This window comes from Vipera ursinii (genome assembly GCF_947247035.1).
Source record: "Vipera ursinii genome assembly, chromosome: 8".
NCBI lineage: Eukaryota > Metazoa > Chordata > Lepidosauria > Squamata > Viperidae > Vipera > Vipera ursinii.
Window position 1 is genome coordinate 24,764,682 of NC_139519.1, and position 22,767 is coordinate 24,787,448.

The 22,767-nt window shown below is 43.9% G+C and overlaps 1 protein-coding gene across 1 annotated transcript in view; it reads left to right on the forward strand.

The window, feature by feature from the left end:
• Positions 1–5,194: 5,194 nt before the first annotated feature.
• Positions 5,195–22,767, forward strand: part of NCAM1 (neural cell adhesion molecule 1) — a gene marked incomplete at its 5' end in the record, with an annotated part of 125,953 nt that continues 108,380 nt past the window's right edge. The window contains one exon of the mRNA XM_083368150.1: positions 5,195–5,246. Within this exon, the coding sequence (XP_083224276.1) occupies positions 5,195–5,246 (52 nt within the window). The remainder of the gene's footprint in view (positions 5,247–22,767) is intronic.

The following is a 22,767-nucleotide window of genomic DNA, read 5'->3' on the forward strand; positions in this document are numbered from 1 at the left end:
AGACCGAGGAAGACTTAGTGGGACTCCAGCATTTCTTGATGTACATCGACAAATGTTTTATTTCTCCTCTGTTCTGCAGATGGAGACTGTAGTTCACCTTTGCAGGTTGATGTCTGCATCATGCTTGCGTGCCTCTGGGTGGGGGTTTTCTGGGGCCAGGCAGGAGGGCTGCATGGTGGCAGGTAATTTTCTTCATTTAACAAGAAATTCAAAGTGCTAGTCGCTGCCCCCTAAGGAACACTGGCTGCTTCTCTGGAGGCCCTGCGATGAGATTTACCCGATTTCTGTTCTTGTGTAAAATTCCAATGATGATCGGAACAACAACAGAAAGGTTGTTCACAGCTACTGTAGGAGAAGAGATGGTTGTCTATTTGAATGTGGGCATGACCAAACAAAGACTTTTTCATGCTCTTCGTCAACGCAGTCAAAATTCATCTCCCTTGCAAAACCAAGTCATCTCAGTATTAAGGAACAGATTTTAATATCATGAAAGACTTTTATTTTGAAAGTAGATAATGGGCCACAGTTTTCTCATGTTGCTTTGCAAACAGACAAGTGATTGCAGTTCTTCTGAGTGTGGGTGAAGTCTAGCAAAGCTGCTCATAAACTAAGTCCCACACAAGCTTGCCACCTGTTGCAACTGAGTTATTGCCAAACGCATACATTTAGTTGGGAAAAGAACCTCAGAAAGAATCACCAGAGGACACATCTAAGTGCCCTTTGATCTCCCCTGGATGTTGATCATTTTATATTGGGGTGTCCTTCAGTAGACCGAGAGAGATTGAAAGTATAAATGAGTTGATTCACAGAGGGGAGGACGTCTCAGCAAACTGAGTTTATGAACCTTTCAGGAAACTTGGTGCTAAAGTTTAGCCTCCTATGATGGATAATGTAGACAGGAAGATGATCCAGCTTCTGACTTTCATAGAAATAACATGGTGGTTAGGAATCCACGCTGCTCTGAACCAAGTTTGGCTTAGCCTTGCATGTAAAACTGAACTCAGTCTCAGCTTACTTAAAGCAATACCTGAAATGTAGAAGGTGGTTTGACAAACTGGATGCATTGTTCTCTTTTTCAGACGTAGAGAAGGATCTGTGCTGTTGTATCATATTTGTTGTGATGGTATCTGTTAACTTTTGTATCGGTTTGATACAAATACGAAGCAATTTTCCCAGCCAACAAGAGGGAAGTAATGTCCGAATATTCTTTCATCCCCTGGAGGGTTTTGACAGCTGATGTTCCTTGTGGCCTCCTCTGACACTAATATCATCCCTGCAAAGGAAAACTGAGCAGTAATTGCAAGACACCAATCCTTGAACTGTGTCTCCCCAAATGGCAGGAAATTGCCATAGACTAGGTGGGACCCCTCTCTCAGCTGGCTAAATCCTGTCTACACCAATTTGCTGTGACACTCCAGATTTTTCAGTTGGAGGCTATTCAAAATCTGTCTGAAGATTTTGGGGAACAGATAGATAACGCATAGCCTCCTTGAGTGATCTTGATTAGTTCTTTGCCTATCTGAATAATCAGTGATCATTATAATTATTACCAAATTTTAATGATCAGGGAGGGTAAGGAGGGAGCCAGGATCAGTGGTAGAGAATCTGCTTTGATTATCTAAGGTCCTGTGTCAGACAGTCAAGTTCAGAAAGCAAGGTTGGGTTCCCATGTTAATTAAAACATGGTTAATTAAAACATAGTGTGCTGAATAAACCTCTATGTCCAGATTTATGACAGAAGATACTTGTGAGAATCCCATATTTATTTACTTTCAAAAGATCTAAAGCATAGATGTCCAACCTTGACAACTTTAAGACTTGTGGACTTCAACTTTCAGAATTCTGTGAATTAAGATCTACAAGTCTTAAGATTGCCAAGGTGGACAGCCCTGATCTAAAACATGAGTTACTCACAGTAATTCATTCTGGTCTTACCAGTTGGATAACTGCGATGTGCCCTGTATAGGACTGTCATGAAGAGCATCTGGAAGCTACAACTGTCCACAATACAACAGTGAAGACACTTTGGGGTGTTCCAGAATATGCTCATGGAATATCTCTGCTCCATGAGTGATTGTGATCAATAAAAATCAGAAAACCAAGGTGAGTTCTTGAATTAAAGTTTGTAAGAAAGCAGAGATGGGGACAGTCCACATCTTACCTTAAACTATAGCTTATTTTAAACATGACTCATAAATTTATGAGCCACAATTGGCTGGGTTTCACAGCATGCTAAACCTGCAGAAACAGCCTTAGAGTTTAGTGCAGTGCATAAATCTGAACAAGGTTGTGTCACTTGGGTTTCCTATTCAGGTGCTTTTAAGTATTTCAGCAGCAGATAAAAAAGTTCATGGAGCTGGCCTCCTGCTTTGCCTACTTGTAGATTTTCCTCTCTGCTTTTCATTTTCATTTTTTTTAATAAATTATGTTTAATAAGATGTGTAAATTAGTTTACACTTGTCGGTCTGCTCTCTTTGACATGCCATCTTGTAGTTCTGATTATTCCCTTGGCAATCAAAAAGCAAACAATTACCTGTATTTTTGTTTCTTTTTAAGCAGAAGAACAGCTAATCATCTCAAATTATGTTGCATGTTATGACAAAGGGGCGTTTCCAGCTGAAGTATTTTCTGGTATTTTAGGCAAAATGAAGTTACTGGTAGAAAATAATTGGGTTTCCCCCTCCCTCCAATTAGTTGAACCTCAAGCACTTTTAATTTGGTCTCTTTTTGTGTCTTCCTCTCCCTTTTTCAATGTTGCCTGTTATGAGACTATCACAACAAAATCTGCACATAGATCCTCTCCTGGGTGGCTCTCTGAATAATTAAAAATAGAGGGGAAAAACCCCTGTACATGCTAAGCTAAACTTCTGAGGATTGCGTTTCTATCCATGGTTTTAACAATATTAGCAGGTAAGATAGGGCTGATTTTGCAAAGGCATTTACTACAGACTTTCTGACGTTTCATGGGGATTATTTTCCAACTCAAGCTCAGCATACGGATAGTCTTTGATTTACAACCATTCATTTAGCAACTGCTCCAAGTTAGTATGGTGCTGAAAAAAATGACTTTACAACGGGTTTTTGCACTTACGGCCATTCCAAAATCCCCAGGGTCATGTGATCAAAACTCAGGCCCTTGGCAACTGGCATGTAGTTATGACGGTTGCAGCATCCCAGGCTGATATGATGGCCATGTGCAAGCTTCCCAAATGGCTTCCCACAAGGAAAGTCAATGGGAGAAGATTTCCTTAAAATCTAATTTGATCGTTGGCTTCAAAAACATCCTGATGAAAAAAATGTCAAGAATTAGAGAGTGAAAAATCTTGGCTTTTGAAATATGTTAAGAAGATAAAACTGTTCTACGGTGCCTTCCAGAATATGCCAATGAGCAAAAAAATATTGCACATTCTTCTTCCAATTAGCTTATAGTGCCTATGAAGTCTTGTCCTTGGAAGTTCTCTGCCTTTCTTTGCTACTCTTTGGCACAAAGTTGGAAGAGACTTCAAGGATTATCTAGTTTTATGTAGGAAAATCAATTAAACCATCCATAAGAGATTTCTAAAATAAGGAGAAATTTCCTAACAGTTAGAACAATTAACCAGTGGAACAGTTTGTCTCCAGAAGTTGTGGGTGCTCCATCACTGGAGCTTTTAAAGAAGAAACTGGACTGCCATTTGTCTGAAATGGTGTAAGTCTTCTGCTTGAGCAGAGGGCTGGACTAGCAGACCTCAAGGGTCCTTCCAATTCTGTCATTAATATTTGGTTTTCATCATACTTGGTTGAACTCTGCTAAGCCCTCCAGGCTTCCTGGATGAAGCTTCCAGAAGGAATCTAGAACTCGTGGTTATCCAGGGATATTTTTTCTAGCATTTAATTCTCTTCTACCTAGGTTGCTCTATCCAAGCCCAGATTCATGGATTGTTCTAAGGAAATCCCCCAACTTGGTAGCTCCAGATGTTATCAGGGTTCCATATACAAGTGATCTGTCAGCCCGTTCAGGAATTCTGGGAGCTGTAGTCCCAATCCACCTGAAGATGCCCAGGTTGGCCTACAATGGACCTCTTTTGTAAAAGAAGTGCTTTGAAATTTATGTTCAGAGGTTCAGCTGGTGGGCATGTTTTTCCTTCCGAGGGTCTTGAGATGTTACATTTTTTCCAACATCAGCAGTTGAGCATCTGTTTTGGGCACACACCCCTTCCCCCATTCCTGCTATTCCAAATGTTATTTTGAGTTTGGTTTCCAAATGTCTGCAATCTCAATCCCAAACTTTGCCTTCTGCGGCTTTGAGTTTTGTCCAAGCTGGTTGGCTTCTCCTCTTTTCATGTCTTCGGAGTTGTATATGTTTCCTATAGATTGTAAAGTAAAAACAGTGCTCATGTTTACATTTTCAGGGATAAATGAGAAAGGGGGGAAAACACCCTACCCTCAAGTATGCCTACTCTTACACACACACAGACACAATCCTTCCAAGTTTGCATTGGTATTTTTCCCCTAACCACGGTAAAAAGAACCCCGTGCAAATGTGCACATTTCTCCGGAAAGGGGAAAATTAAAAGAAGGAGGAGGAGAAGGAGGAAGGGGGGGGGGAGAAAACCAGCCTTATTTTATTTTGTTTTATTTTGAGTGGGAAGGAATCCAGATCCTCCAAGAGCCAGCCAGTCCACCTTTTCTAGGCAGTTGCGCTTGCTTTTCCTCCTCTTTCTCTCTCTCTCTCTCTCTTCCCCCCCCCAACCAGCATCCTCCTGGATGCTGCCTATTGCACTGAACTACTTCGGTGGCCAGTCTGGGTGGAAGAACACAGCGCAGTGCCGCGGCCGCCTCCCTCCCAAAGCCGGGACAGCGGAGGGATCTGCGCTCCCGCCCGCGTGCTGAGGCTGGGACTGTCACTCATTCTCCGATCAGCTCCCGAAAGCAGCTCGGAAGCCGCTGGATAAAAATCAAACTAATTTCTCCCACCCGACAGATCGACGGGGAGATCTGCAGAGATAGGGCGGTTGGGCTCTCGCGGGCCATTCCGGAGGTTTTTTTTCTTCCCCCCTTTCCCCCCTCCTTCCTCCTCGCTTGGCATCTCCCCGGTTGACCCGCCCAGCTTCCCACTGAAGGGGGGAAAGCGAGCAGCGCGGCATAAGCACATCTGTCTCTGGCCAGAAAAGCATCTATGCAGCGCAACTTCCGCGGCGGCCGGCCGGTGACCATGCTGCAAAGCACGGACCTCCTCTGGACTTGGCTGCTCCTGGGCACCGCAGGTACCTGCCACGCTTGACTATCTGGATGCGGTGGGAGGGGGTCGCCCAAGGGGGCGAGGCCGGGGACCCCCCTGCCCAGCCCGGGCGGCTGTTGGCGTTGCTGCCAGGCGCCCCCCCTCCCCGGGCGCTTTCCCGGACCTCTCGGCTGGGGCGCGCCCGGGAGACCCTCCGGCAAGGCGCTCCCTCTTTGGGGGCGGGCAGAGGGACAGAGAGAGACCCCTTGCCTCGCCCTTGCCCCCCGGCTCGCCTGCCCTGCCCGGCTTCGGGCGAGTCGGCGAGGCTCGCTCCGAGGGCGCTAGCGGGCTCCGGAGGGCAGCGTCAGGGCCCCCCCTCCTCCTCCTCGTCGCCCGGTGGTGGGGCGAAAGCCGCCCGGGCATCTTGCGCGGAAACAATGAGCCGGGCGCCGGGGGTGGGGGGAGCGGGGAGCCGTCGCGCCGGGCTCCGATAACGGGCTGCAGGATCGCGCGCAGGCAAAGGCGACCCCGGACGGCGGGCGCGGATGGGGCCGGCAGGCAGGGAGGGCCCGTGGGACGGGGGCGTGGGGGGGGGCAAGCCCCGGCGCACCCACCCCACCGGCGATGCCCCGCTCCTAGGCAACGTTGTCCTTATTCAAACGAGCACGCAAAATTGAGGGATTGGCTGGGACCGGGGGGGGGGCGGGATGCTGGGCTGGTGCGGGGGGGGAACGGGGGGCTGTGCCGCGTCGTTTGACAGGCGAGCGCGGGGGGGGCTGGAAAGGGCGTGCAGCAAGGGCGTGCGGCGGGGGGTGGGTAGGGGGCAGGTGCAGATGCGAGCCCCGGATTAGCCCCTCCGCGCGCGCGACGGTGCCGAGTCTGCCTGGCGTGCCAACTGCAGACAATGGAGGGAGGCGGCGGCGGCGGCGGGGAGGGTGTTCGCGGTGCCGCCGTGGAAGGGGGCGAGGGCTGCCTCCCCCCTCCCCTCGGGTGGCTGCCTGGTTCCTTCTGCCCGGCGGCCCCGACACGTCCTCCTCCCCCCCTCCGCCTCCAATTATCTGCAATTTAATTCATTAGCCGGGCGGCTTGCAGAAGCGCCCACCTTGCTTTGGGGAGGGGGCGGCGGCGGGGGGGGCGATTCCCGGGTGGGAAGGGCGCAGAGGCAGATTGGAGTTTGCAAAGAGCTTTGCAAGGAATGTGGGAGGGGGGATTGGGGGGCGGAGGCCAGGTCGAGAGGGGCGGAGGGCGCGGGGGGAGGAAATAAGAAATGCTCCGTGCAAGCGAGCTAAGTCGAGAGGAAAAGACCCCCCCCATCTATTGCGGGGGGAAAAAGCAATAACAACAAAAAGGGCTCCTCGGAGAAGAGGCGCGCCCCCGCGGCCGCCCCTCCCGGGTCCTGCGAGCCGAGCCAGGCGCGCGCCCGCGAGACCGAGCGAGCGAGCGAGCCACGGGCCCGGGCGGGGGCGGGGAGCGGGGCGTTGTTGACGGCTGCCTCGGCCAATCAGAGTGGCGCGGCGCCCGGGCGGGAAATGCCGTTAGGCTCCGCAGCTGCTTTTCTCGCGCCGCGCCCCGGCTCGCCCCGAGCTTCCCCAAGCGGGCGCCCGCCTGAGCAAAAGCGCGGGATGGCCGCTGTCAGCTGAGCGGCTGAGCCTCTGGGGCTGTGGCGGCCTGGTGGAGGCTCCCTCCTGGGGGGGGCACAGGGGACCCTTCAAGGGTCCTGAACCCCGTGGCACCCCAATAGCTGGGCAATTGGCCCCTCGCCCGAGACAGAATAGAATACTATAGCACAGAATATCTTTATTGTCACTGTGTAACTCACTACGAAATTAAGTGCCGTCCACAGTGCACACTTCACACAAGTAAAAACCACAAATAAGAACATACATACACAGACATCCTTCACATTCTATATTCATCGATGCGCTTCCCCTCATATTGCACTAATATGCCCTCAGCCCCAAATTGTGTCTCCCCTGGATTGCCATGGCCACTTGGGAGGGTTATGGCTGGAGTGCTGACCCCCTCCTGAAGTGACCCACCTGAATGGCCGGATTGCCCCCTTCGATCGGAGAGGTGACTCCCAATCACCTCCTTTCCATGGATGTGGAGCCCCCACATCCCAGTGCCCCATTGACAGACATACCTGGAGAGGTGGACCTCCACCCAACCTTTGATGGATGTGGCCAGAGAGAAAACCCCCCAGTTGCCCTTCATGGGCAGGTGACCTCTCAGCCATGCCCCTTTCTCTCCCTGGCACACACACACATACACACGCAGCCCTGCTTAATTTCGTGTGAGTTACACCATGACAATAAAGATATTCTATTCTCTTGGTCTATTTTGGCTGGGTTTACCTCCTGCCAGGTGGGGCCTGGAGTGATGTACAGTACCGGCGCCAGTCTTCCATTCAATGCCATAGCCATGGATTGGCAATGTTGTGTAGTAACTGCAAAGCCGCCTTGTTGCACAAGAGGGATGCTTGGCACACGTCCCACCTGATACAGGTAAGGGTCTGCTGCAGCTTTGCTCTCTGTGTTGCAGCCACTAGCTTGTGTTGGAATTGTGTCTTATGTGCACCTGGTTGTAGTCCTAGTTTCTACAGCAGTGGTGTTCAACCTTGGCACCTTGAAGACTTCAACTCCCAGAATTCCCCAGCCAACTATGCTGGCTGGGGAATTCTGGGAATTGAAGTCCACAAGTCGCCAAGTGTAGAGACCCCTGGATTAGAGCATCAGATTTACTGCAATTCTTGCCAAATGAAAGGGTAACACCACTTATATCCTCTTCGGTAACTCCAGCCACAAGGGTTGGGTTCTAACACAGTGTGAAACCCATGGCAATTGAAGCCAGCCCTGGATACATTTGCACACATTCCAATATGCCTCTTGAGCAGAGCCCAAGCAAGGAAGCAAGATGCCTTCTTTAATGAGTTTTAACCCCAAGAATGAGAGGAGAATCTTGAGAACTGAGACAGGAGCCATCTAGCCCTCCTAGCCGTCCACAAGTCTTCAAGTTGCCAAGGTGGAACACCCCTGTTCTACAGTTTGCTGTTTTGATACTTGTTTACATGGGCTACTTTCTTGGTGTGCGGAGGCATCTTCTTAATTATTTGGAGATGCTGAAAATGGAACAGAGTGGCATATGTTAAGAGGCCATTAGTCTCCTTGTTGCATGAACCTTGATGAGATGACACTTCTTCTCATGGTTGACTTCTCATGGTGCCCTCCAAGACATATCAGCTGGAAAACTCTTGGAGAGATCATGGCTTACTGTTGATTTGGTTTGATTTTTTTTTCCACTGGAAGTTGACTCCATTGCTTCTGATCAGGTCTACCGGAGTTCTTTGACGTTACCTATTCCTAGGCACAAGCTGGTTGATACACCATCCGTGGTCAACCAATCCTGCAGAGTTGGCTGCGCGCTAGCAGGTTTCATAAAACATTTGTACGTCAGTTAGATCTAACTGCTGGTGGCAAATACATTTTTGCAGCTTAGCATTTTGTCAGATTTGTTTCGTTTATCATTGAGGGTAATCCTTGATTTACTACCATTCGTTCAGTAACCGTTCAAAGTTACAACAGCCCTGAAAAAAGTGACTTATGATCATTTTTGACACTTATGACCGTTGCAGCATCCCCATGGTCATGTGATTGAAATTTGGACGCTTGGCATCGGGCATGTATTTATGACGATTGCCGTGTCCTGAGGACATGTGGTCATCTTTTGCTACCTTCTGATAAGCAAAATCAAAGGGGGAAGTCAGATTCGCTTAACAACTTCTGTGATTCACTTAACGACTGGCCAGTAAGGTTGTAAAATGGGGCAAAGTTCACTTAATCACTGTCTTGCTTAGCAATGGAAATTTTGGGGTTTTAGGATTACATTAATTCTAGAGAGGTGCCAGCTTCTAAATGTGTCAGCTTCTAGATAAGTTTAAGAACTCAGAATCTAGTTGATAACAGAAGAAATTTTGTAGGACAGGAGGGTTAGCCAAGATGAAGAAAATATGCACGTTATGATCATTCAGTTTTAAGGAGTGCTTGTTTTCCAGGTTTGTGAATTGTGCAGGGTGTCTAGACAAAATGAAGCATGTCTTTTGCTGCAGGGACTGGCTCTCCCAAAGCTGTTGGAGTTAGCATACTTCTCTCGGCTTTTTGCTATAGGTTTTGGTTCAAATGAGAAAAAGATACCTTGACATAGGACTTGGGTGTATTGTGTTTTGTCATAATGGTTGAACTCCAGTGTAGACACAAGATACAGCTCTGGCTTCTCCTAAAAATTAGCCACGTACGAATAAAGGAGAATACTTGTAGCTCAGGGTTGAAATCCAGGCTCCTTGGTCCTCTCTGAGCTTGGCTGTTTTCTTGCACAGGTTTCATTACCCAACAGTGCACTGATGATGTTACTTAGTTGGGTAATGAAACGTCTGCAAGAAAACAACCAAGGACCCCTCAGATTACCATGGTGTATGAGAGGGAGAAAGCGGGGCTGGTTGCATGGCACCATTTCTCCATGTTTCCATGTCTATTTTCATCACTTTCCTGTACAGTATAAGACTTACAGTCAATCAATGTTCTTCTGGGGCTGCCACCCCAAAATCAAAGTTTGTTCTTAACAATTCACATTGTGACAAGTCACTGTCTTCATCCTACTTTGGGAAACCCAAAAATGTATATGATAGACTTGTTTAAGGGTACTAATGATTGTGCAGTTGAGAACCCACACACTTCCTGAGCAGAACTTTTTTTTTAAAACTGAACCATGTGAAATTGGTGGGGTGGGGGAAGGGAAGGGAAGCAATTCTATGCATAATAATGAACCAAGTGTTTGGAGAACAAGGGTCCTGGTTTGAAGGGTGCTAAGCCATCTGTCTTGGGGAGGAGAGGGGAGGGGGATGGCTTCAAAGAGAAGAGGAAAGGCGAGCATCCCTTCAAGCTCATGATGTCATTAAGAAAAGAGGTTGGATTCTTATTTACAGTAGGGTAAAGAAATGTCAATGGTTATTTGCTTTGATGGCAGCATGACTGCCTTTGAAGGCCATTTGCTGGGTGACCAGTGGCCATTCTGGTGCAGTTGGTTGGCCATTGTGAAAACCCTTCTGGACTGGAAGGGCCAAGGGTCCGATCCAGCTGGGCAGTGCTTATGTAGCCCTGTTCTTAAGTAGGAGATAGATGACGATGTGCTGGTGAAGCCTTCAGTAGGACTGCAATCTCTGCTTGTTGACCCCTCTGCTCCCAACAGCCTTTTGAAACCATTTCCTTTGGTTGACCTGTTCTGGGCTCAGGGATAGTGTCACCGGAAGGTAGTTTTCTGAATAAAACAGAAATACCAGACTTTAATGTATGGATACAGCAGATGGGTCCTCTCTTTGCATCTTCCTGTTGAGCACTCTAGTTCTTAACTAGCAGAGATATTTGGATATATTGACATGGAGATCTCGGTATTGCCCAGCTGACATTTTAACGGGAAACTTAATTTAATGCTAACTTGATGAATCTTACTCTTTTAACCTTGGATTTATATCCATTCCACATTCTCAATCCATATTTATTTTAATTTTATTGTATGATAAATATTAGATTTCTGTACAAGATCAGAGGGGTCTTGCTGATATGGAGGGAGAAACCCATTAATGGTCTCTGAATTTCAGGCTAATTTATCAAAACTAGTTCATATGTACAACAAGTAAGTTTGATGAGTTCATTTGCAAGGTGTTTGGGCATTTACAAAGTCATTTTCTAGATAGGAAGTATGATCATGTGTCAGGATAAATAAGTGGAGGTGTTTTGTGAAGAAGAGATGAGTGCAGATGAAATATAGGATATATAGTATACTGAATCTCCTGGCTTTTCCTATGGGAATCACATCCTCTAAGCTTCTGATCCACCTCCCTTAAATTTTTGCACGTTTGCAAATATTTTCAGTTTGGAAATATCACCCATCATTAGAGTGAGGTTTTGTGCAGAAATCCTAATTAGATAGATTGTGCTGATAGCTGTCTTCATTTTGTTAAATATTCAAAGCACTGGAATAAAATCTGATGGTCAGATCTGTAGTGGCTCATATCCTTTTGTCTGAGAAAATGCCGCACAGGGTGGAATCTTAAAACCCTTGCTAATATAAAAGGATGTAAATGAATTGGAGTTTCTTGGTGGGGTGTTATTGAAGCCCTTTTTCTGTGTTGAAACGTTGCTTCTTTCTTGCAGCTGTTCATTAGTGACTTTGCCTTTGATGTTACTCTGAGTGCCAAATGGCAGATTTTCAAATGCTTTTAATATGCTGCATTTATAACTATACCACACAGTGTCAGAACTTTAAGTATCCGTCTGTATCTGCCTTTCAGTTTACAATGCAGGGGTCAGAATCAGATTACAAAAATGGCCAGGGACTATGTTATAAAATTAGAACAAAAATAATCATCACATTGCACTTAGATGGGGAAGATGGACACCCATGGCAATAGTTTTACTTCATTTATTTTGTATTGTTTTAACTGTTTTTATGCTTTATGATGTACACTGCCCTGAATCAATTGTTGAGATAGATGGCTTTAGAAATAAAATTAATTAATTAATTAATTAATTAATTAAGCTTGAGTTCAAAGGTTGTTTCCCATTTCATGATTGTAGTCAAGACAGCTTTGCTTTCATCCTGGCATATGTGAAGTAGCACCAGCCTCTTGGATAATAAGCTTGATAATTCTGCTTTAATGTTATCTGGAGCAGTCTTATTTCTGATAGGAATGAGAATGGCAGTACTAGCCAACATAATCTTGGTTTGTTTGCTGTTGTTTTTAGCAAAAATGTCAATGTAGTTTAAACCAGAGAAATGTGTTCAGGCCAGGTGAAGTTAAGTTTGTTTATTTCAGTCATTAATCAATAAAACAAAGCTTTGTAAAACAGGATTACAGCCATCTTATTGGAATAGTAATGTAGCCAATATGTTATAAAATTGGCTAAAACGTTTAATCACTAACATAAAACAATGACACCAATTCAATTTTAGTTTTAGTGTAGAAGTCTTTATACACCCAGAGTAAATATAAAACTTGTGAAAAGAGAAAGAATTTGTAAAGTTTGGGTAAAACAATGGAGCAATGACTTATAAAAATAAAATTGCTGACATGAAATTTGAAACTGTATCACCAAATTCTATAAACAAACTAATATTGTGCCTAAAGATAATATAATGGTATGTTTACCTTGAACATATAACATCTAATGAAACAATTGTAACTTAAAGCCTAATGTTAAATAGCCAATGCAGTAAGAAGAAAGCCTGTTTTTTTTCCAGGGCTTGGCTAGTTGTGGCAGCATGTCCTTCTGATGTTGCAAGACATATTGCAGACATAAAAGGATGGTTGCCTTTCTAAAATGGAATTGTGTAGGACTGACTACATACGATCACTTATTTTTGCCACTTTCTTTGGTCATTTGTGTTGGTTATATGTAATTTTTCTTTGGGACATTTGTTAGCACAATCATGGATGTTTTGTCTTCTTAGTTTCAAGAGAGACCTCTTAAATACTTGTGAGAAGCATCCAGGGATTGTTAGGAAAGGTGTAATAAAATCACCATGCTGCAGCCATACTTGGAGAATTGCGTATAGTCCTAGTTCTGTATAGTAAATCAAAAAGATACATTGTGTGATAGCTCACAAAGTTGACTATGGAATAGAGAAGAACAAAATACACGATGAAGCTTTGTTGGGAATTTGAACTCTCCATTGTGCTTAATTTATTTGGCAGTGATTTTCCTTAAAAAAATCTTATAAAGAAGATAGGAAATTCCAGCTGTGACAGAGTTTGACAACCCCTGGCTCTGATTCTCAGTTTAATATGAAAGAGTAAATATTCAGGTCTAGTTACAAGATCAGCTCTGCTTGATTTCAAAATGAATTCAAATGAGTTATTTTTTCAGCCTTACGCAGAACTGCATCTATGTTACATGTACATATACTGAGTAATAATATATATTAACATTATTCATCAGAATAAATGATCTTTTAATAATACACTTCAGTAAATTGGACCTTCTTCAAAGGCCAGACAGAAATTCAAAAACTCTTCATTTATATCATAGAAGAGGATGTGGATAATTGGACAGGAGGACAAATGAGGGAAAAGGAGAACACATTAGTATTTTTCCAATAAATCTTTTATTTTGAAGAACATACACTGGTAATAATATAGGATCAGTGACGACCCATTCTTTAGACTTTCCCATAGAAAAATGATGGGTCATGTGCTGGCTGGGGAATTCTGGGAGTTGAAGTCCACATATCTTCAAACTGCCAAGGCTGAAAAACACTGATCTACAGTGATCATAGCTTTGATAGATCTCTGTTCTGGAATTAGGAAATAATACTGTAAATCTAGGCAGCCTATTGACAGATGAGGGAAAGGAGGAAATAGGCAATTTACAAGGTCATAATACAGGAACATTTGAATGAACTACTGTAGTGAAAATAGTTGCCCCCCTCCCCAAACTCTCAAGATACTCCAAAGGAATAATGACCTCCCTATCTTTGGTTATAACTTGCATTTTATTGTAATTTTTAATGTCATTATATATATTTATACATATGTGTTTATAGTTGTCTTTTAATGTTGTAGGCCGCCCAAAGTCACTTTGTGGCTAGATGGGTGGCAAACAAATTAAATAAATAAATAAAATAACGATAAATATTTGATTTGAATGCTGTGCCTACCAGAAGGAGGACATGAGGCTAAGAAGGAGGACATGTCCAACTTCTGCAGAATGTCTGATAATCCTATCCCTGTAATTGGGGGGGGAGCACCTCCCTTATTAGAAGATATTGGTGTAGATTACAACACCTGGTGAAGTTGAGATTTCCTGCTGGTTCCTCTGGGAAGGGAGCTGTAGAGGTCCATGAGATAAGAGGGGGTCAACCTATTCTCCAAGGCTTCTGAAGGCAAGACAAGAAGCAATGGGTGGAAACTAATCAAGGAGAGAAGCAACCTAGAACTAAGGAGAAATTTCCTGACAGTGAGAACTGCTTGCCACCAGAAGTTGTGGGTGCTCCAACACAGGAGGTCTTTAAGAAGAGACTGGACAGCCACTTGTCTGAGCAAGGAGTTGGACTGGAAGATCTCCAAGGTCCCTTCCAACTTTGTTATTCTGTTATTTTTCTATTATTCCAGTAAGGCATTAGGATGGGGGCAGTGAGTTGCTTAATGAAACAGCTTGAGCATTATAAGCAGCATCAGAAGGTGCAGAAAACTTTGCAGCCAGGGAGTTGTGTGTCAGTTTTCGTAGCTCATGGAATGAACCTTTGAAAGACCAGGGGCTCCTCCAGCAATTGTTCCATGGGGCTTCTGGGATGGAAGCCAGACTGCTGACACAGGAGCCTCCACAATGGAAACCAGAATCCTTGGACGACTCGGGGAACTGGCAGGCTGTGATTGTGTTACTGAGTAGTGGCTTGACAAAAGATCATGTCTTTCTTTCGTAATGGTATTCTGTTGAAAAGAATGAGATAAGAATGTTTTACACTCTTCTTTTAAAAAAAAAGAATAGGGAGGAATTGTATCTGGCAATTGGGGGTTTTGATTCATAATTGAAAGAATGGTCTAAGAGTAGCTCCATCGAGGTTTCATCACTGCTAATCTAGGTAAGCACAGAGTATTTGTTTCTAGAGTTTCTTACAGCTTCTCTTTAGTTTCTACACAAACTAAAAAAAAGAAAGAAAAGAATAAAAAGAAAAATAGAAAGTGGAGGAGTTGAAGGGCCTTAAAGTTGCCAAGGTTGGACACCCCTGTCTTAGATGAAATAGGTAATGTCTTTGATGAGAAGCAGCTGTCTGCAAGCCAGACCACTCAGCCCACATTGCTGAAGACCATTGCAACTCTGTGGCGAGACAGGCGGCAAATTAATTTAACAACTACAGCGGTACCTTGATACTCATCCTTAATTGGTTCTGGGTGGCGTGATGAGTACCAAAAACAATGGGGACCAGACAGGTTTTTCCCTTAAGGAATAATGTAGCAGGTCGCAAAGCAGCTGACACCCACAAGTTCTAGCTTGTGCGTTGAGTACCAAACGAACGATGAGTACTGGGACAAAAATTGCATCGAGTACCAAATTCGATGAGTTTCAAAGCAGTTGAGTACCAAGGTACCACTGTAAATAAAATAAGTAAATAAATAAACAAACTCTTCCCCCTTCCAAAACTCTGAACTCAGGCCCCAAGCCACAAAGGAACGCCTACCTCTGCTTCTCACAGTGAAGATGGTCTTGAAAATACGGCATGGGAAAATAATCCCAGGAAATGGAAATTTTATTCATGAAATTAAAAAAAAAAGTCTGGTTCTGAATGGGTTTCCTCAGTTCTAACATGTGTTGTGGAAAGCCCAGGCTGTCATCCTGAACAATCACTCCTTGTGTGATGCCTAGTATTAAAATCACCACCATTGTCCTGTGTTTTGTCGCCACAGACACTTCGAAGAAATCATCAAACATTCATAAACAATCCCCATTAACATATTGATATTTAAATGCACTTTCTTGCAGTAATTCAAATATGAATTACATGTTTGTTTGGGGAATTAGCCGTGGCTGGCTTGGCTTAATGTTGGATGCAAAAAAAATTAAACAACATAAGCGAATTTGCCTGTGTTTACAAAATATTGACAAATTGGCATCTCTTCGTTTGGTGAAATTGAATGATCTTGCCCATGAAAAGGAAGGGTGTGAACAATTGAAGAAAATGTGAATTAAGGGGGGGAAAAACCCAACAACCCTAAAGAGAAATGCTGGGTGGTTTTCATGTGCTTTGGAAAAAAGCAGCTTCTCTTTTTGCATATTAATTGTGGCTTGAAAGGCTTTTTTCCCCATCCCACGATGTGCTGAGGGAGGGGTGGAAAGCAGGGCAGGAGGGGAGGGTGATTGTTTTTCTCAAAGGGGTTTTATTTCATTGAAGGTTTAAAAAAAAAGAGCTGAAAGGCAGAGAATTACTGCAATGTTTTGTGGGTGCAAGAGTGTCCAGTTGGTTGCTGTGTTTTACTTAGACCTTGCAAGTTGCCGGGAATGCAGAAACGGCAGGTCAAGAGGAGAGCAGGATGGGGCGCCTGCAGCCCCTTGATGCAGGACAACTCCCCCCAAATGATCCATGTTTTATGTTCCCTCTCCATGACAACCGGTTCCTGATCTCATTCGCCATAGGTTTGGATGAGCAACACCTAAAATTACACTTTTAATAATTCTTAACTTCGGTATCACAGGAATCCTCAATATTTGTGCGAAGGAACGGCTCACGCTGGGCTTCAATAGGAGCAAAATGCCAAATGAGTTTTGACAGAGCTCCCATTTTGCCCATTGAAACTCAGATTTCTTAAAAAAAGAAAATAAAAGTAAAGTGGGAGCCCTGCCAGCCGCCTGCAGAGCCCTGGAGAGCTTCAACCTGAGCCTGAGAACTCCCGAAATCAGTGGCTGACTCAGAGAGGTAAATAATAAGGGAATGATGCAAAAATCGTATGTGGGAAATGGCTTACCAACATCTGCCTGCCATTTACCCCTCAAGAGTTCCCTAGAGCGGGACCTTTGATTACTCGTTTGCTAAGAGTTATTTCTCAATATTTTTTGTGCTTAATATCTCAAGCACTAAAATGTTTGCTCTGTCCTGATAATCCTCTTATTTTTTTTAACCCTAAGGCCAAACCCAGACGTTTGGAGCATCATAGAAAGCTTAAGCCAAAGAGGGTAGACAGGACTGGGTGTCAACAGCCATGCCAACTGCAGGACAAGTTATTTGAGAGGAAAGAGAGAACGTTAAATTGGAGAAATTCAAGAGGCAATTTTTTGTGTGGATTAGATCATTTGGGTTCCAGGATGTAATTGGCATTCCAAAAAAAAAAAAGCAATACATGCTATCCTTTTTTCCTTTTCATGATAGGCTGGAAGATTACCAGCTTCCTCTTTTATTTAGCACAAAACAAGAAGGTGGTGTTTCCTCAAATGCACACAAAACAAGTTTGTTTCGGTTGAAGAACAGGAAACAATAGTTTACTGTAAAATGAAGTAGAAAGCTGTGGATTTCCTTCCTTTGCCTATGAGAGAGTGGGGATAAAGAGCTTGAGTCTAATTCAGGGGTCTTCAAACTTGGCCCTTTTATGACTTGTGGACTTCAAGTCCCAGAATTCCTCAGCCAGGCACGCTGGCTGACAAATTCTAGGAGTTAAAGTCCACAAGTCTTAAAGTTGCCATGTTTGAAGACCCCTGGTCTAATTGCTCTTAGCTGTCCTATGATTGTTCACCTGGCACAATTCAGCTTTCTAGCCTGCTCTGGTTCCATGTCTGGCGAGAACCGAAGTTGATTTTAAGCTGGTCCATGACTATAATAGATAAATGTAATTTGAAAGTTGGTTTCTAAATGCAGGAAAAACTTCAAAAATTCTTGCACCGTTCCTTGTTCCTCTGAGATGCTTCTATATTCTATATTAATGAAGGAGAACATTTGTAGCTCAGGGTTGAAATGCGGGGTCCTTGCTGCTCTCTTAGCTTGGCGGTTTTCTTGCAGACATTTCAGTGGCACCATTAATATTATCTAGTTTGGGTAATGAAATGTCTGCAGAAGAAGCTTCTTGGAGGAGAAGCAAAACGTCTTCAAGGAAAAACAAAGTTCAGTTGCCCTTTGAAAAAGCACCTTTGGGACATCTGATGCTGCTGTCAAAGGTTCTGTGGGACAATGCCTGTTGCCAAGCTTGGTTTTTTTTTCAATCTGGGTTGGTCTTTGATTTTGAAAATGCAATTTTCTGAATACATATAAACATGGGAACAATCCATCTATGTTGTTTTGATATGGCTGAAATAGTTACCATTTCACAGTCTTTGAAGTTATTCATCTTTCATCTTCATTACAAGGAATACAAAAGTTGGATTTCTCCTTTTCTGCATGATTATACCCTGCTTTCCAACTGGAAGACTACAAATGCCTCACAACGTTTCTACAGAATGACAACTCCTCTTTAAGAACATACATTAAAAATGTAAAGCAATGAAATGTATAAAAATGAAGTTTCTGGATGCACCTGCTGCTGTAGGAGTTTCATTAATTTTTATGAGTTGGATCCCTAAAACAGCTGCATTGTTTGTTCAGGCTCATACAGAAGCTTGAAAAAAGTCAAGCTGTTTTTAGGAATAGCAGGGAAGTGTTGCCTTTGAACAAGGCCAGAATTAGTTTTGAAGCACACACACCCTTACAGGACAGTTCACTGAAGTTATTTGCTCAGCCATATAATTTGCTCAACCCCACGCCATGATTAATGATATCCATGGCAACTTTTGGAGACAGGTGACAGTTGTTTCTGGGAGCCATAAGCAAATTATTAAAAGGAAGGAGAGGGACTGGAGAGAGAAAATGACAACAGTGTTGAAGGTTGATGTACTTGGTCAGCGTGATGATGTACTTGGGACTAGCAACGCTTGTCGATGTCTACGACTGGAAATCTGTTTGTGATCTATTATAGTACAGTGCTTCTCATCCTTGGCCACTTTTAAGAGTTGTGGACTACAACTCTCAGAATTCTGGGAGCTGAAGTCCACACCACTTAAAGTGGGTAGGGTTGAGAAACACTGTTATAGTACATATGGCAAGCAAGTGGTACAGGGAAGGAGAGAAGTTAAGATTGAAACAAAAAGTTGTTATTTTTTTAATCTAGAAAGATGGTTGGAAAGCTTTTCAAATTGGGAGCCACTTTGATGGGACAGTGAAGGGTTCAGGCTAGAGACAATGAGACTGCCAGTTCTAGACACATCTCAGCCTCCGAATATCACTTCCAAGGTCTTCGTTGCTACTCTGTTGGCTTGTGAGCTCTTTAAGGAGAGGAGTTTGTTTTGGTTTATCGTAAGATGCTGTGTTTCATTTCTGCGCCAGTCAGTTGGGTGCTCTCTCAATCTGTTGGCAGCCCAGATCCCGATCCATGATGGCTAGAATCCTCTGGAATTGAAACCAGGACTTTTCAAAGATTGTTCTGTGCAGCCTCGAGACCTCAGGGAACACAACTCAGCCCTCCGGGGCCATTTGGAGACCAAATGTCTGCCGTGAAATCTTGGCGCACAACACAAGCCCCCATGTAAGTGGGTCTCGAGAGGAGCCGTGTAGCAGAGCCGATCTGGGTCTATTTGCTTTGTTGTCCCCAGCTCATCAATCAGACACAAAGGCGGCAGCAGCGGAGTGGGGGCTTGTGGGGGGGGAGTGGAGGATGCTGGGGACAAATGGAAGGGTTGTTTTCTTGAACAGAAGGTTGGAATGCCAATTTATTATCTGGCATTCGTGCCGGGTGGGGGTGGATGAAACAGATGGAAAACACATTCTCTTTTAAAATGATGGTCCCTAACTTACATCTTATCTTTTCTTTCTTTCTGTAGCATTTGTTTCTTTTAAGCCTGGCTTTAAAAAAAATGTTTCAGTGAAATCTCAGATAATTGCATGCCTGGTTTTTGGTCCCAAAACAGGGAGATGGAAGGAAGGAAAGAACGAATATTACAGTCTGCAAGGGTTAAAAAATTCCCTAGATTGCCAACATTTGAGTTAATGGTGTCTGACTCACTCGGAGCCTCCATGATGGTTTAATGCATGCAACCATTTATAATAAAGAGCTAGTTCCACACAGCGCTCCCATATGACATGTTATTTCTTTTCGGGAGGGAGTGGTTGAGTGTGAATGTTTTTAATGGGTAGATAAGAAATAAAACAGTTATTTGTGGAGATTTCTATTGTGCTTCTATCTCCCCTGGTGCCTTATTCAGCTTAAAAAAAAACCCCTTGTTCTGTTGTAATACCTTGTTTATATATTTCACATAGTCTGCCAATTTCAGTAAGATGAGAAAAATAGTTGTACATTTCTACTGACTGCTCAGCTAACCCGGAATAGTGGTATAATGATAGGTAAGTTACAGTTCCTGGAGTTTATTTGCATGTGTTGACATTAGAGCAATCTTACCTCTTCCCCAAGTGCTAAGACTAAATCGCCCAGAGTCCAGTTTGAATATGGACTATATATGCTGGAAATTATATATCCATCACATATCAGTGATGTGGGATGGAGGAAGGCTGCAGTGAAAATGATCTGTACAGTTGTTTTTGCTTTTTTCTGAAGATTTTCCACTGTTTGCTGTTAGGAAGTCTCACAGTCCAGTTTAAAAGGGTGTTTTGGCTATTGGAACACCGTAACTGCAAAGGTTTCTTTCCAAAATTCTCACTTGGATGTTGAGTTCTTAGGGAAGCAAAATGGAGGAGGAGGAAGAGGAGGCAGCAAGTGACTGAACCACGTCAACCAAAAAATCTGTGGCACAATTAGGCTCAGAATTTATCTGACAGAAACTCCTCTCTCTAGCCCTCTAAACTCAATAGAAGGAAATCATTGTATGTAGATAGTAGCCTTCAGTTTATAGTCCTTTTAACATCACCGCCTTTGGTACTATCTCTTCTGAATTGCTAGAAATGTGCAGAGCACAGATGTTCACAATGCAGAGAAGGCCATAATTCCTGTCTCTTCTTGTTTACAGTAACTCTGTATGGTTCAAAGGCTCAGCTAAGCCACTTATTCTCCGTCCTTTATTGGATATTTTTGGTCTGATGGCTATTAATGTTTAATTCGCACAGTAGTGATATACTTTTCTCATTTTGTAGCTGAGGGAGGAGAGGTTGTTGCTCCCCTCCCCCACTTCTAGTTGTGTGTGTGTGTGTGTGTGTGTGTTCAATAAAAATTAGAAGAGCAAAAATGAGGCACAAGGTAATGCAGTTCTTGTTCAAAGCTTAGCAGGTCATCTATGAACCTTGTCTAACTCATTATAGATCACTACTTTAGAATTAGGAAACTTATAAATCACAATGTCATTCTGAACTCATCAAATCCAGGCAAAGAGCTTCAGAATTCCTTGGGAGGGGGGTTGCGCATCATGAACAGCTGTGTCTTGAGTGGCAGTCGGAGCCTGTCAGGAGACGGGCAGGTAGCGTTGCAATCTGATGGAACTTTTTCTCCAGCCCCTGGACTTATTTTTCACAGAAGGGGACAGCCTGGAATAAGCAGACAGAAGTAATAATGAAGAACAACCAAGTTGTGACTCGAAAAGAAAGGGATCCTTAAAATCTGTAAAGAAGGAAGAACCGTCTACTTTGTAGATCAAAGAGTTGTTGCTATAGGATGCTTGTCAATGGGAGAAACGGCTCCTTTCTGCCACTGGACAAAATAGATAAAAATAGGACGTTAAGGAATTCTAAGATTGTATAGTATTTCTGGCCTTCTCAAAACATATAAGCAAAAAAAAAAAAATAGCCTCTGTGGATAGAAGTGATGGGGCCCGTATGTCTATGGAGGTTCTCAGTCATCCAGGTCATGGTTGTCCCAAAGGTGCTTTTTCAAAAGGCAACTGATGTTTGTTTTGCTTCTCCTCCAAGAAGCTTCTTCAGTCTTGAAGCTTCTTGGAGGAGAAGTGAAACATCTTCAAGGAAAACCAAAGTCCAGCTGCCTTTTGAAAAAACACCTTTGGGACGATAGGACCCAAAGTTTTGCTGGTGAGAAGGTGGCAAACAATCAGTGGAACAGCCTCCCTCCAGAAGTTGTGGGTGCTCCAACACTGGAGGGTTTTGAGAAGGGATTGGACAACCATTTGTCTGAAATGTTTAGGGTTTTCTGCTTGAGTAGGGGGTTGGACTAGAAGACCTCCAAGGTCCCTTCCATCTCTGTTATTCTGTTATGTGATGGAGTGTTGCCTTGTGTCACTGGTGGGGGGCGAGATTAGAGAAGACGTTGGCAGTGTATTTACAGGGATGGGCAGTCCTGTGAGTTCTCATGTAAAGTTGATTAATTAACTAAAAAAGATCAGAGGAAAATATGTGCACAGAGTATTCACAATTCCAGATAGAGGAAAAATGTGTTACAAAAGGCTCTTTGTCTCTGAAAATACCATACTGTATTTGTTCCCGGTGAACATGGACCTTTGCAAATGGTATGATTTTTAAAACATGCCTCTAAGGGATTTCTTACTCAGCTCAAGATGATGCAAGAGAGAGGAAACAAAATGGCAGGTTGAAGCTTGGTGGAGGGAAGATGGCAAATCACTTGAATAATAATGCTGACTTTTCCCTGCAGAATTCAAGCTGTGTCGGTTGATGTAATAACAGTCTTGGGTTGTCTTTGTTTTAGACCAACTCGGTATGCTTAACTCTCTGGCATACTGTAGAAATGTGTCTGAGCAACATGGTGGAACTAAGGTAACATACGACATACGACCGACAATCTTTGCTGGCCTGGCGAGTTTCTAGTTGTTTTGGAACTGTTGGTGAGACCGTTAAAAGTCGTTGCCGCTGTTTGAATTTGTTCTACCAGCAGCAAGATCTGACTGCTGGCCCAGTGATGGATTCTACTGCAAATCAGGGCTGTTTCCAGAGGAGGCAGAGGAGGAGAGGACCTGGAGCTTATGGGGCGAAGGAACTGGATGAGGCTGTCGGCAGGCCCAGAGGAAGAGAGAGAGGCTTTCGGAGGAGTTGGTGGCGGTGGCAGCAGCGTGCTCCAGGGGCGAAAAGAAGCAAGGCCTCTTTAAGGA